We start from the raw sequence: 12,872 nt of genomic DNA, 5'->3' as shown, positions 1-12,872 counted from the left end.
GATGTGAATCCTCAGGTAAGCAGCTCAATAAGTGGAGTTGATCCTGCAATCAGACCAGTCACTGTGTCCAGAAAGGTCTCATGTGCAGATCGTGCCAGACCTGTGTGAGGAGGCAAGGAGCTACGGGAGCAAATTCATGCTTCACTGGCCTCTTTGGGCTCCACATGTGGGTTTAGGAGAAGATTTTACACGGAGAGGAAGACAAGATAGACCAAGGTTAACTGCTTTTAAAAGCCTGCTCCGCAGAGAACAAATACACACGTGCATAAAGATCGCAACTGTAGCGGACGTCTGCTCATTCAAACTAGACAGCAGCCCGCTCATTCACACCAGTGGTGAAACGATGGGGGACGTTTGGCTTCAGCGGCTGCAGAGTACGGCCCAGAGCCCTCGCTCCCGCCGCCCCCACAGCCGGGGCCTTATCTCGCCTCTTTATTCAGGCAGAACTTTGGAGCATGCATGGATCCGCAGACAAAGCGCTCCGCGGGTATGGCAGAACGAAATGCTGGAGAGAAAAGGGGGGCTCTGTGCTTTTACCACAGTTCTTCTGCAAGATCTCTACCACCCAACAACCACCCTGCTTTCCTCCATTTTGGCGCACACCCTCCCTCGGCTCGGCGGGCCGCTGGCACCTCGGCCGCCTGGCACGCCTACGCCCTGACAGCTGGGGGGACTCAAAGAGCGAGAGGGGACTGGGACCTGTCGGAGGTCACCCGGGAAGGCTGGAAGAAGTCAGACCCTCCTGCTTCCAGCCCCTGGGCTGCGATAGTGAGGTCCATGCTGCCAGCCGGGCCGCGGAGCGCTCTCCTCCTGGAATACACTAGTAGCTGGACAGGATGCGTTCGCAAATATAATCATCTACAAATCTCCCCCAGATTAGGTTACAGGACAGCGTTTTGACGGCAGGCATTACAAAAGCTCCCTGGAAGGCTTGGCTGGTGGATCTGCTGCTCGCTCTGCTCATGACCCATTTTGGCTTTCTTCAAGAATCGTGACACCAGCTGCGGGGGTCATCTAGGAGGCAGAGAGGGGGAGAGCAGCCCTGGGCTGGAAAGGGAAGTGGGGAAGGAGAAGAGGAGGAGGAGGAAGGGGGAGGATAGAGAGACAGAGCCGGGGGAGAGAGAGTGCGAGTTGCTTTGCTCCAGTTGTGAAGATTCGAATCCCAGTTGCGAGCTCCCGGCAAAGGCTTGCTGGGATACCTCATCCCCAGTCCTGTGCAAAGGTCTGTGATTGGGGATGTGGTGTGCTCAGCGGGCAGGGCCCCTCCCCTGGGCTGGATCCGCCTCTCGTATCCCCCAGATAAATTACTAGTGTCCTCACTAAATTCCTCGGCTTTCTCTCTCTCTCTCTCTCCCTCTCTCTCTCCCTCTCTCACACACGCTCACTCCCTCCCTCAAACACGGGCAAAGCGGGGTTGGGGGGCGGGAGGGCAGGGGTCCTCTCTGGACTTGTATCGCGCCTTAGCGCCGGGGGCGGGGAGGGAAGGGGAGGAAAATACTGGCACCCCTTCTCTCCTCTGCCGCCTTGAAGTAGATTTGAGGAGCTGCCCTTCCTCCCCTCCCCTCCCCCTTTCCCGCTGGTCCTTCGGCATCTTCCAGACCATGTCCACTGGGTCCCTCAGTGATGTGGAAGATCTGCAGGAGGTGGAGATGCTGGAGTGCGATGGCCTGAAAATGGATACTAACAAAGAGTTTGGGGCGTCCACCGAGAGCAACGAGGAGGGATCCAATTGCGAGAATGGCTCCCCTCAGAAGGGGCGAGGGGCCTCGGGCAAGAGGAAAAAAGCTCCCCCCAAGAAGAGCCCTTTAAATGGAGTGAGCCAGGAGGGAAAGCAGGTCCAGAGAAACGCTGCCAACGCCAGGGAGAGGGCGAGGATGAGGGTCCTTAGCAAAGCCTTCTCCAGGCTTAAGACCACCCTGCCCTGGGTGCCCCCAGACACGAAGCTTTCCAAACTGGACACCTTGAGGCTGGCCTCCAGCTACATCGCTCACCTGAGGCAGATCCTGGCCAACGACAAGTACGAGAACGGCTACATCCACCCGGTCAACCTGGTGAGTCGCGGCCGGCCGGGGCCAGGCACTCTGCGTGCCCGCGCACGGGGAGCGGCGGGCGAGGGGCTGGGATGGGGCACGGGCAGGGAGAAACCTTCGCCACGCTCCTCACTGAGAGCCTGGTGCCGGCGGGGTGGCAAGGGGGACCGTGCGAGGGGACAGGCTCCCAGCTGCCCTCCCGCCCCGCGCCCCGAGAGCCGAGCCTCCCGGGCCCCATCCGCTGCTCCTGGCGATCCCCTCCGGTGGACGCGGCGGGGGCCATGCTGGCCGCAGATAGGCAGGGACAGGCTTTACAGCCCCAGAAACGCCTGAGAAACCTCAGCAGGTTGATGGCAGCTTCCTACCTGCAAGCAGGCAGGTATAGGAATTTGGGTAGAGAAAGGTACGTTTTAGGAAGGACCCAAGCCAAGGACCCGGGATTTATTCTTATTCCTCCACTCTGTCCTAACATTTCCTGCCGAAATAACCCTCCAGCCCTATCTTTTTAAAGACAGAGCTCTCAGGGCTCTGCGCTCAGCCGCTGGGGTTTGCTGGGTCCAGGACGTTCCTCCTGTCTGTCTAAACTGGCAAAGGAGAAACAAATACCGGTGCGGACGCCCCAAGGAGGGTGTCTGACCCAGGCACGCTCCGCAAAGCCTCCCTGGGCGGCACGGCGTCCCTCCTGCTGCTCCCACCACCCACAGAAAGCATTTTCCGAGCAGCCCAGGGTCTCCCCGCCATACCCGGCCGCAACCCAGTTTCCAGCTCTAAAAATACGTGCGGCTGATGCAAGCAAGCTGGGGGTGGGCAAGGTCTGCCCGGGCTCTTTTTAGACGCGGAGCGTCTGCATTGCCCACACGTAAAGGGATGGCGGAGTGGATCTGGGGACGTTACACTGGGGTCTGGCTCTGCCTTTGGAGCTCTGGACTCTGGGGGAAGGTCCGTTACCCACTGTGTCGTCTGATGAGGGCCTGGGAGATGCTTTTTTTTTTATTGGCTAAAACCAAAATCCTCAGCACAACGGCCCGGGTGAAAAAACCACAGTAAACCGAGCCCGAGGCCCGGCGCAGATGCAGCCCCCCCGCCGCAGGCACACAGAGCCGCCGAGGCACACCGACCCTCGCCCCCGGGCCGCGGGAGGGCCCCGGCGGGGAAGGGCCCCGCATCGGTGCCCGGCAGGCGCGGGGGGCGGCTGCGGCGGGGTGCCCGGGCCCACCGCGCCGGGGGGACGCAGCCCGGCTCCCCTCCCGCCTCTCCCCCCTCCCTCCCGCCGCGGGCCGGACGGGCTCCGGGGACCCCCGGGAGGAGACCGCCGCGGCTGGGAGGCGAAGCAGCGAAGGGCAGAGGGGGTCCTCGCCAAAGCCGGCGGCGGCTGCCCGGGCCCGAGCATCGCTGAGCGCTGCCGGGAGCCGGGGGGCGGCGGGCTCGGTCCCCCGGGGCGCTGCCGAGCGGGACCCGCTGGCGAAGCGAGCGCGGTCGCGACGTGCGTTTCTCCGCGTGTAACCCCCCCTTCCCACCCGTGTCTTTTCCTGGCTACAGACTTGGCCTTTTATGGTAGCCGGCAAACCCGAGAGTGACCTGAAAGAAGTGGTGAACACAAACCGCTTGTGCGGCCCGACGGCATCCTGAGCGCCGGCGGCCGGGCCAGCAGCGTCCCGGCGCGGCCGGGGAGCGGGCGGCGGGGCGGGCGGGGAGACGCCGCCGCCCCGGGCCCCGGGCCGAGCGACGGGCGGGGGCCGCTCCGCCGGCGGAGAGGAGACCGGACGGGCCCTGGCAGAGACTCCACCCCGAGAGATCCCGACTCTATTTAACTTTATTAAGTGCGTGTGCAGCCGAGCGTCCTGCAACAACAGCCTTGCTGGTTCAAGCGCTGCTAGGGAAAAAGGCAGAGATCGAACGAAAACCCACCCGCGCGTGTATCTTCTGTCTGAGACCGGCGAAACGTGTAGATGCCTAGAAAAACTGACTTTGACAGTCATCTCTATGAGGTAACTCGCCCTAAAGATATATAGATATATTTTCTCCAAGCAGGTTTTTGCTCTGTTTCTGTGAATAAACCTTCCTTTCCACTGACCACGCAGCGGTGTAGCCTTCGTTTCCGACCCCCGGGGCTCGGCGGGGGAAGCCCAGGCGCCCCGCGGGGAACTGGCCTCTGGGCCCCGGGCCGCGGCAGGGCGGCCGCCCGCAGACACGGGCCCGGAGCACACCCCTGGGCGGGCGGGGGGGGGGGGGGCACCGCTCCTGGCGGAGAGCGGTCGGGCGGAGGGTCCCCGGTCCCCGGTACCGCCTGTGTTCAGCACCTCCCCTCTGGCCGGGCAGCGGGCGCGCCAGACCCTGCCGCGCTGTTTCACGTCCCGGGGTTGTGACCGCACTGTTTACAAGACGTCTTCGGTTATTTATACTGTTATTATTAGCGGAGGGGCTTTCAGTTTCCGCTTCACTCGCTCTGTCGGTGCCGTCCCGTCCCGTCCCGTACCTGGGTGCGGGAGAGGGGCAGCGCCCTGCGCGGGGGCGGCGGGGGGTGCGGGGCCGCCCCCCACGCCAAGCCCCGCGTCCCGGCCGGGGGCAGAGGCGCGGAGCGAGTTCCCCCGCAGCCAGCACCGCGCTTCTCCTGACGCCCCCCTTCCCCCCGAGACGAGGGGTGAGGTGGCGCGCCCCGCAGCCCGTCGCGGTCACGCGTGGGCTAGCTTCAACACCGCGCTGTGGGCCGAGGGTTTGATTTCGCTGTTTCACAGCTTGGTCTCCGTCCCGCGCAATTAAGAGCAGGCCTCCTCGCCCGCCACGGCTACACGCAGCTTCGCTGTCGCGAGCGGGGCCGCGCCGGCCGAGACGCGCAGCTACGAACACACCGCCTTGGAACAGCCAGGTGGGCAGCCCCGGCAGGCGCCGCTGGAAGGGCCGATCTCTTCGCCGCAGACATCGGGAGTTTCGGTGGGAATCGCTGCTCTCCTAAAGGCAGACAGAACGGAGCCCTCCGACCTTAAGCTGAGCGCAAGTGACTGATGCAGCAAATGCACAAACGCCGCGTTTGCTGTTGAATTTGCCCACTGAACGGAAATTAACCGCGGGATTTAACCGCTCAAAGTCTTGACTTGAATCCATACTAACCAATGCCTGCTCAAGACTCACAGCAAGGTGCTGTTTTCCTTCGAGAGCGCAGAAATTGATAGGCATCTGGGATGTGCATGGAATTCAGAGTTAAATTCTGAATTTTCTCACATACGCTTCTTGCCACCCTGCTTTGCAATGCTTCCTAACCGCGCTCAGCATCCTCCCCACCCTTTCGAGCAAGCCATGTTCACTCTTCATTTGCTGCCTGCAACGCAGCGTGGAGAAAGACAAGGGAGAAATGCAGTAGTCCTCCATGAAATTGTGAGGATCACAGCCGTAACCGTGGGCCAAAAGCTGCAATGTAGGTGGAACGGTAACAGAAGGCTGTAGACACCGTTATTTCTCCTGCTGCTGTTCCCTTTATGTGGCAGTCTAGATTGCAGCCTTCTTGGGGACTAAAATATTCCTCAAGCATCCTCCACCTTCCTCAGTCCTTGCCTCTGAGCAACAGTTCAGCAGCAAGCAAAAAGGCAAAAAGAAAAAGCGACGTGCAATAAACAAAAGCAACCAGCGCACAGAAAGGTAAATAACGGCTTTACTCTGACTGTGAAACATTGGTGGCTGTATCACGTCTTGCAGACCACAAACGTATTTTCTGGAGGCATTTATTTGGCTGGGAATCCTCCGTCCGCTGACTTACTTGTGTACGGGCACAGCCCCGACAGTACCGGCCGTTGGCTTCAACAGCCCAAGTTTCTTTCATGTATTAAGAGTCCTACCGTGCATCTCAGGAGAACAATGAGTGAAATCGTTCTTCCCTGCTGCTGAGTGCAATTTTACAGAAAAATATTTGCAAACAGAAAATGTATGTTTAGTCTGACTAAAGCAAATGACGATTTTGAAAGGAACTCACAAATATGCAAGGGAAAACAGGGACCTGGTTTAAATATTGATGTCAATGATTTTAAAGAAAATATTTTGTTTGCTTTCCTGTTTTTCAGTATGAAGTGACACCGCATTTTAATATTTACCGAAATATACCCCTTCTCTGTGCGGAAACAAAGCTGACTTGATTTATCTTTCTGTATCTACATGGATGTAGATGCAGCTGCGTGAGTGTCTGTATACATTCCCTCCTAGTAATGTTTGAACTCATTGCCTGATTTCAACTGCATTTGACAGAGGTCTCAAAGATAACTAAATTGCTATGATTCCTTTTGTGTGTGTGTGAAAACAGGCAGCTGACTAGAGAAAAGAAAAAAATCTTTGAATTCTACAACTAGAGGAAAGGTTTCAGCATGAACTCAGCCCTTATCAGACACTAGAGCACACAGTGGAGAGCGCCAGTGGTAGATGGAGCTTCAAACGCTGCTTCAGTCACAGGAAGCAAGTTCGTAGAAAACCTGCTTACGGACCTATGTGTTTTAAGATAAGAACTCTCTAAAAATAGTTTAGTCCCATCTGAATTTAATACTATTATTCTTTTATTTTTGGAAGGAAACCCAGTTCCACCCAACTACCTCACGACCATTTTTCAGTTCAGCTAGAGACTAGAAGAATCCTTTATTTGCAGAGCTGTGCTCCATGCTCCGGGGTTTGGTGCTCATGCCGTACTGCTTAGCAGCAGTTTTCACAGTCCGTAAGGTCTTTAGGAGCAAGCATTTTTCCATCTCTTACAGAAAACACATTTTAGGCTTATCTTATCCTCTCGCTGGGCTGGAAATCTGCCATCAGCGTAGCAAGAAAGCCACTTTGCAGACCCCTCCACGATGCCTTGCTGTCCCGGCCGCTGACTGGAGCAGCGAGGCCACGGTGATGGTCGTGCCCCGAAGCTGCAAGGTGTACAAGCAGAAGATACACTAGATAGCCTCAAGTGCCTCCGAGGTCAAAATTCCCAGCTCACCTCGGAGATTAAAAGACAGAAAATCTGTGGTTTCTTCTGTGGGGAAGCTGGTTTGGGCCTCGGATATAATGACAGGATCACAAGCACAGGTTCGTTTGAAGCATTTCTGTTGGTAATGCCACAGTTGTGTCTGCCTGGAAAAACATGCTTCCCCGTAAAGGAATCCCGTATGTTTTTTGAAAGGTAGTCTTTCCCAAAATCCCATTGTCATTGCCATTCCTTATTATTTGCAGTAAAAAAAAAAAAAAAAAAAAAAAAAGTGCAAAAGACATTAGCTAATTGCAAGGTAATAAGCTGTCTAAAAGCAAACAAAATCACATATATCTGGTGTACAAATGGAGTGTATAATCTGATAAATATGCAGCGTATTTCTAATTTCTGTCTGGACATACAAAAGTAGATTATCACTCATAGTCTCCCAAAAGGGACGGGTTTTCAAAAGAAATTTCAATTACATTGAAATGAAATGCAGTTTCAATGAAACTGAAACTTGTGGCAGCAAAAAACAGAGCATTCTGTAATTCCCATGTATATACACACCTAGAAAAACCTCCATACAGAATTTCTCCCAACAGCCAGCGATTCAAATTGTCCATGCTCGTTGCTGGCCGATGTAGCCCTGACTATTGCCGTACTAAGGCTGTCCTGCCAAATGCAGGCCCACAGGGTACGTACAGCTTTGTGCTCACTATTCAGCCACGGACTGCTTCGTGCTCTTCGGCCTAGTGTGTTTTACAGATGGGAAGAGCCAAAACTGGTAATAATGGCTTTTTTTTGTCTCTAGTGCTGCAAAGCTACTGGTGTGTTACGGCTTGATTGATTTCGGCAACTCTGAGAGGATGTCATGGGTCTGACCTGAAAGTTATGCTCCGGGAGGGATGGGAAAAAAACACGTCACCTTTGCGAGGACTGCTGTGGGCAGACTCCAAACCCAGCAGAGCTGTGCAAGTAACCCATTTTTCTTCACTTCAGATATGGGTGCTTCGGAGCTGGCTGTACAAAAATGACTTTGAGTAGGCTTAGGCATGCAGTCATCGCATTTCCCAACTGCGGCGTGGACATAGCCTAGGGTCACAGCAGTCCTGAGATGACGCATTTTCTTGCCTTAAGGTTTTGCCCTTAAACTGAATCTTGTAAACAGATGAAATGCGTTTTCAAGCTGATGCGTGTGCGTGCACACAGCTACACCGTCCTCACATGGGGAGTGGAGAGATGCAAACCTCCTTGCAAGGAAAAAAGTAACTAACAAAAGAAGGAGAATAAAAACCAGTGCAAACCTTTCCTTCACTTTAAATTCTGAGGCCATTTTCCTTAAGCAAGGAGAAAAAAAACATCCCTTATTTACATCCCAGGCTGCTATGTAAACTGTAAGGCCATATCCGACTGTAAATATGGATTATCTAAGCACGGGAGTTTTCTCTCAGTTGTTTATACGCTGTTTAAGAAACGGGGATTGGAAACACTAGGGGGAAAAAAAGGGAAGGGTACAGCTACACAGCCAGGAGACAAGAGGAAGGGAGGGGGAAAGGCATAGAATAATCCCTGCTCCTCTGACTACTACTGCTTTCAGCCCTCGTGAAAGGATGGGCTGGGGAAGGGAGGAACTATCAGCAGCTCCATCACAGCCGGGTGGAGCCAGACCACCGGGGAGATGGAAACGGGGAGGCTGAGAGCTGCAGCTGCCTTCTCCAGGAGGAACATCTGCAAGGTCCTGGGCGGCAGCGTCAGCAGCAGCAGCAGAGGAGGAGGAGCGGGCACAGGCAGCGATGCGCTTGCACAGATAACGGTCCGGTCCGGCTGGGTGGCTTCCCAGGCTGCTGCAGCCGCACTTCCTTTCCCCGTCAGGGGTGAGGCAAAGACCATCGTGTGCAACAAGCGGTCCGAGGGTCAGCACGGCCTCTTGCTTCCCCACCCTGTTTCTTGCGATGCTTTTTGACGGCTGAGCTGATCGGAACGGGAACGGTTCTTCCTCACTGGTAACATGTTTTGTTCTTACGTAGGGTCTTTTATACCGCTGTTGCTTCAGAGCCAAAGCAGGAATTAAACAGAAGACGGCATTTACCTTGGAGTACTCGCTGTTACCTCATGACCAAATGTTTTTCTATAGGAGGTCGCTATCATTATACACACAGGAAGAAAAAGAGGCGTAAAGCTGATAGCTGACAGGCTGAAGGCTCACGCGTAAGCTTGGTACAGGCTTAGGATGCCCAGCTCTCCTCGTGCACAAACGTACGAGACAGCCTCCTAGGCATGCTGAAATCACCAGGGACCTCGGCTCTTCGAATTCAGGATAAAGATAGGAATGAGAGGGGTATAGGGAAGGATCCTCTCACTCGGGCATGTATCTATACTTGCTAGTGTAGATAAACCAGGCTATGGACCGTTCTCTGGCTCAGACAGCCAGTGCTGTGGCCAGGGTCACAGCCACACATGCCTGCGCTTTATTCCACCCTCACCAAAGGGTGAGAACAGTCGGCAGCACACGCTATTCCCAAGCCGTTCTTGGACACTTTCCGGGAGGGAGTCAGCCAGACAGGCCAAAGGCATGCCAAGGACCTTGCTAACAACTAAGCACTCTGAAAAATAAGCCCTGGTCCTGTTTTATTTATCAGTGCCGCTGCAGCCTTAGAAGCTACAGCAATAAAGGTACTTGATGCCTTTGTCTCACACCAGCCTTATGTTCTTCTCACTTTTTTTCTAGATCAATCTGCTATCTTCCTTTAGGGGCCAACAATTCTTAGCGTGGACCCTCTTCACTATTTGTATCTCACAACTAATATGTATTAAGACTAGAGGTCACTAGAAGCAAGAGGCCAAGTTCAAGAACAAACATAACATGAGATTTAAACAACATTATATCCTAAATTCTGACACTGAAAACCCGTTTGTCTGTTGTCCAGCTCTACTAAGCCCTGCAGTACCTTTTCTACCCGAGTTGTGAGTTCCCTGACGTCAAAACTTGACATATGCCCTCAGACTATCTCTTGCCGTTGCCGAGCAGCATCCTGCTACCCTCATGCCAAGATCTGGAACCGAGATTATTCCCCTACTGAAGTCCACAGGAAGGCTTCAGCCAGTCCGTAGGTGCCGTCTGTGCACGCTGAGCATCTTTCTGCTGGGGCAGGAAGCGAGCTGGCAGGGTCAGCCAAGGCCAGCACCCCCAGATCGCTTGGCTACAGCTACACGCGGCGCAGCGGGGAGACTGATGAGGAGCCAATGTTACCAGCTTCCCGTAAACTTTTCTCCCTGTTTTCCCTCACGCTCGGTCTTCTGATTGTACTGCTTTCACCACGTTTCTCTCTTACTGCCAACAAAGGCTGGTATGCATAATCTGTAAATAGCATTGAATTGCAGAGGCTGAAACTACAGATGTGTACTAAATTATTGTATATAATATGCTTATATTAAATAGTACATCTAGCTATATATATGACACAATGTATACATACATACACTATGTAATATATATACACTATGTAAAAATACGGCATAAATGTTTACATACTATATAGTATCTATAATTATTTTTTATATAAATACAAATATATAAAATAATATATATTATAAAATTAAACAGAATGTTTGAATATTGTGGAGCTGGTTTAAGTGCCACTTAGGGCAGGGAGGAAACGGTTTAACAGCGCCGGCATGAGTTACCATACTGTACATTATCAGAGAAGTGTGGGAAGACACATTTGAGTTTACAGTTGCCCTGGAGCGAAGGCTTCCCTCCCTGACTGATCTCCTGACACAGGGTTAAGCTCGTCCCCTGCTGGCTGCCAGCTTGGGAGACGCCTCGGAATTAACCTGCAGTATCGTACGCCTGTAGCTGATGACCGTTCCACACGATGTCACTTCTGTGGAGTGTGCAATATACAGGTTGCTCCTAGGTACCTCCTCCTCAGACACAAATACTTCAATATAGTCTTCTGCACAGAGCCCACAGTACTTAAGATGCAGCTGTATAAAACTCTTCATCCCGTCTTCACTGCGGGCTGCCTCAAGGGACCATCCGGCTTTCTTCTCTCCTCCCTGACACTTTCCCATAGTCTACCTTGCACTGGATCTTACCTGACTGAAAATTAATCAAGTAAAAATGAAAAATCCAGATAACCAAGCATTTACTTCAGTTTGATGAGAGATTTTTTTTACAGAAACCTGCAGTTACAGATGAATAACAACATAATGGAATTGCATCTTTGTTCACTCTCACTGCTGTAATGACAGAACAGAAATATGCGCAGTGACCTAAAATTCAGTTATTCTTGTTTTTACTGCACTATTACTGACAGTCCCAAGCAGCCCACGATTCCACGCTGCAGAATGTCCAAGCACAGGAAACAGCCTCCCCACATCTCCACCTCCTCTTTACTTCCCAAACAAAAGACTGAGAAACAAAGGCAAAGGAAAATGAAATCACGTAGTAAGGAAGCAATGGTGTCGGAAATGGCCTCTCTGCCTTCCCTGTCTGATGTCAGTACAGCATCTGTGGAGGGCACATGCCATAGCAAGAGTCAGATGAGGAGACGGTTCCTGCAGGTGGGAAATCCTTAGCATCTCAGTCTTACTAGTGGAGGAAGCCATGGAGCCAAGTTAGAGTTGCATGGAGGGATGGAGACCAGGAAGGGGAGAACATAAGGACAGAATAACCAGTTTTGTAACTATATAGGTGTGGAATAAAATTGCAGGCTCAACTGATAACCTTACTTGTCAAATTAGGTAGGTGCCCAATGACCTTATTTGTATTCCATGATAATGTGATCATAACTACTTGCATATATTTTCACATTTTCCAAACATATATTTAAAGATGCAATCTTCAGAACATGTCCTAGTCTAAATGGGAAAAGCTCAGGCTGACAAAGCAGCCAAAACTTTGAAATGGTAAGGGTTCATCTCTTCATCGGTAAAAAAAATTTCTTGATGTCCAGGGATGACTGCACATTTCAGTGGAACACCTGCTAGAAAAAGTTATATCCTGAGAAAAGCAAGCATGTGGAGATAGACAATGGATGTGTATTTGTTAGAAGATATTTTGCCTCAAATTTATGTAGACCTTGATGAGTATGCTAAAAAAACAGCAGCTCAGTCAGAATTCAGACAAAATCAGGGTTTGTAAAGCTTTTCTTCATAACTTGTCTATGCGATCAGCTATTCAGAAAAAAAAAAAAAAAAAAGAATCAGCATCTGTTGTGATATACCTATACAGAACCTGGAAAGAACCGTCAGGGAGAAGACATCTGACAATCTACCCTACATTAGCAGTGCTAATTGTAACAAGTCAGAGCCTTTTGGCTGAAGCCCATGAAGAATTGTAACAGCCTTAAGGCACTCCATAAAAAGGCTGGAGATCCAGTGCAGAGTTACTGAACTGCGGTAACTGGTTTGAATTTGCAGCCCCTGCTCCCATCAGCTCCCCCCACCCAACCACCCCTCCCGGGAGGCAGTGGGCCCGGCTCTGGTCCGAGTTGGGGGAAACCAGCACCAAGGAGTGGTGCTGCTGCCTGGGCACTCGCAGCCGCCCTGAAGCGAGAATCTGAAATAATTGTTCCTGACAAGTGAACCTAGTAATGCATTTCAAGGATTGAACTGAATCCAGCTGAGGAAAACATCCCAACTCTGAAGACTTCAGAATTTAAATTTCATGCTGTTCCCTCTATCCTAATTAAAGCTGTTCTGCTATCACTTCAGGAGCAGAAAGTATGTAATTACAGAACCTCAGTTTCAAAACACTGTCAACCCAGTGAATACTTTGTTCTACATGCATAGAAATATACATATATACACTTTTCATATAAAGACTAGTGTGTCTTTATAAACCTAAAGTCGACCTGACAACTTTATTTCATTCTTCCGTCTGGGTGATGGGTCCTTAACTGGCCACACTG

General features: G+C 52.1%; 1 protein-coding gene across 1 annotated transcript; it reads left to right on the top strand.

Moving 5' to 3' along the window:
* The first annotated feature begins 1,389 nt into the window (after window positions 1-1,389).
* On the top strand, window positions 1,390-4,094 carry TCF21 (transcription factor 21). Its single transcript, XM_075446702.1, has 2 exons — window positions 1,390-2,051; window positions 3,570-4,094. The coding sequence occupies exons 1-2, from the start codon at window positions 1,602-1,604 to the stop codon at window positions 3,657-3,659; spliced, it is 540 nt and encodes a 179-aa protein (XP_075302817.1). The 5' UTR covers window positions 1,390-1,601; the 3' UTR covers window positions 3,660-4,094.
* Window positions 4,095-12,872: the final 8,778 nt, after the last annotated feature.

Source organism: Opisthocomus hoazin, chromosome 2 (assembly GCF_030867145.1).
Source record: "Opisthocomus hoazin isolate bOpiHoa1 chromosome 2, bOpiHoa1.hap1, whole genome shotgun sequence".
In the NCBI taxonomy this organism is placed as follows: domain Eukaryota; kingdom Metazoa; phylum Chordata; class Aves; order Opisthocomiformes; family Opisthocomidae; genus Opisthocomus; species Opisthocomus hoazin.
The sequence above is the reverse complement of the archived record's forward strand: the minus strand, read 5'-3'. Positions and strand labels throughout refer to the sequence as shown.

Coding starts and splice junctions, on each gene's coding strand:
- TCF21 (XM_075446702.1), top strand. CDS start 1,602: ATGTCCACTGGGTCCCTCAGTGATGTGGAAGATCTGCAGGAGGTGGAG. Junction 2,052..3,569: donor ACATCCACCCGGTCAACCTG/GTGAGTCGCGGC, acceptor TCCTGGCTACAG/ACTTGGCCTTTTATGGTAGC.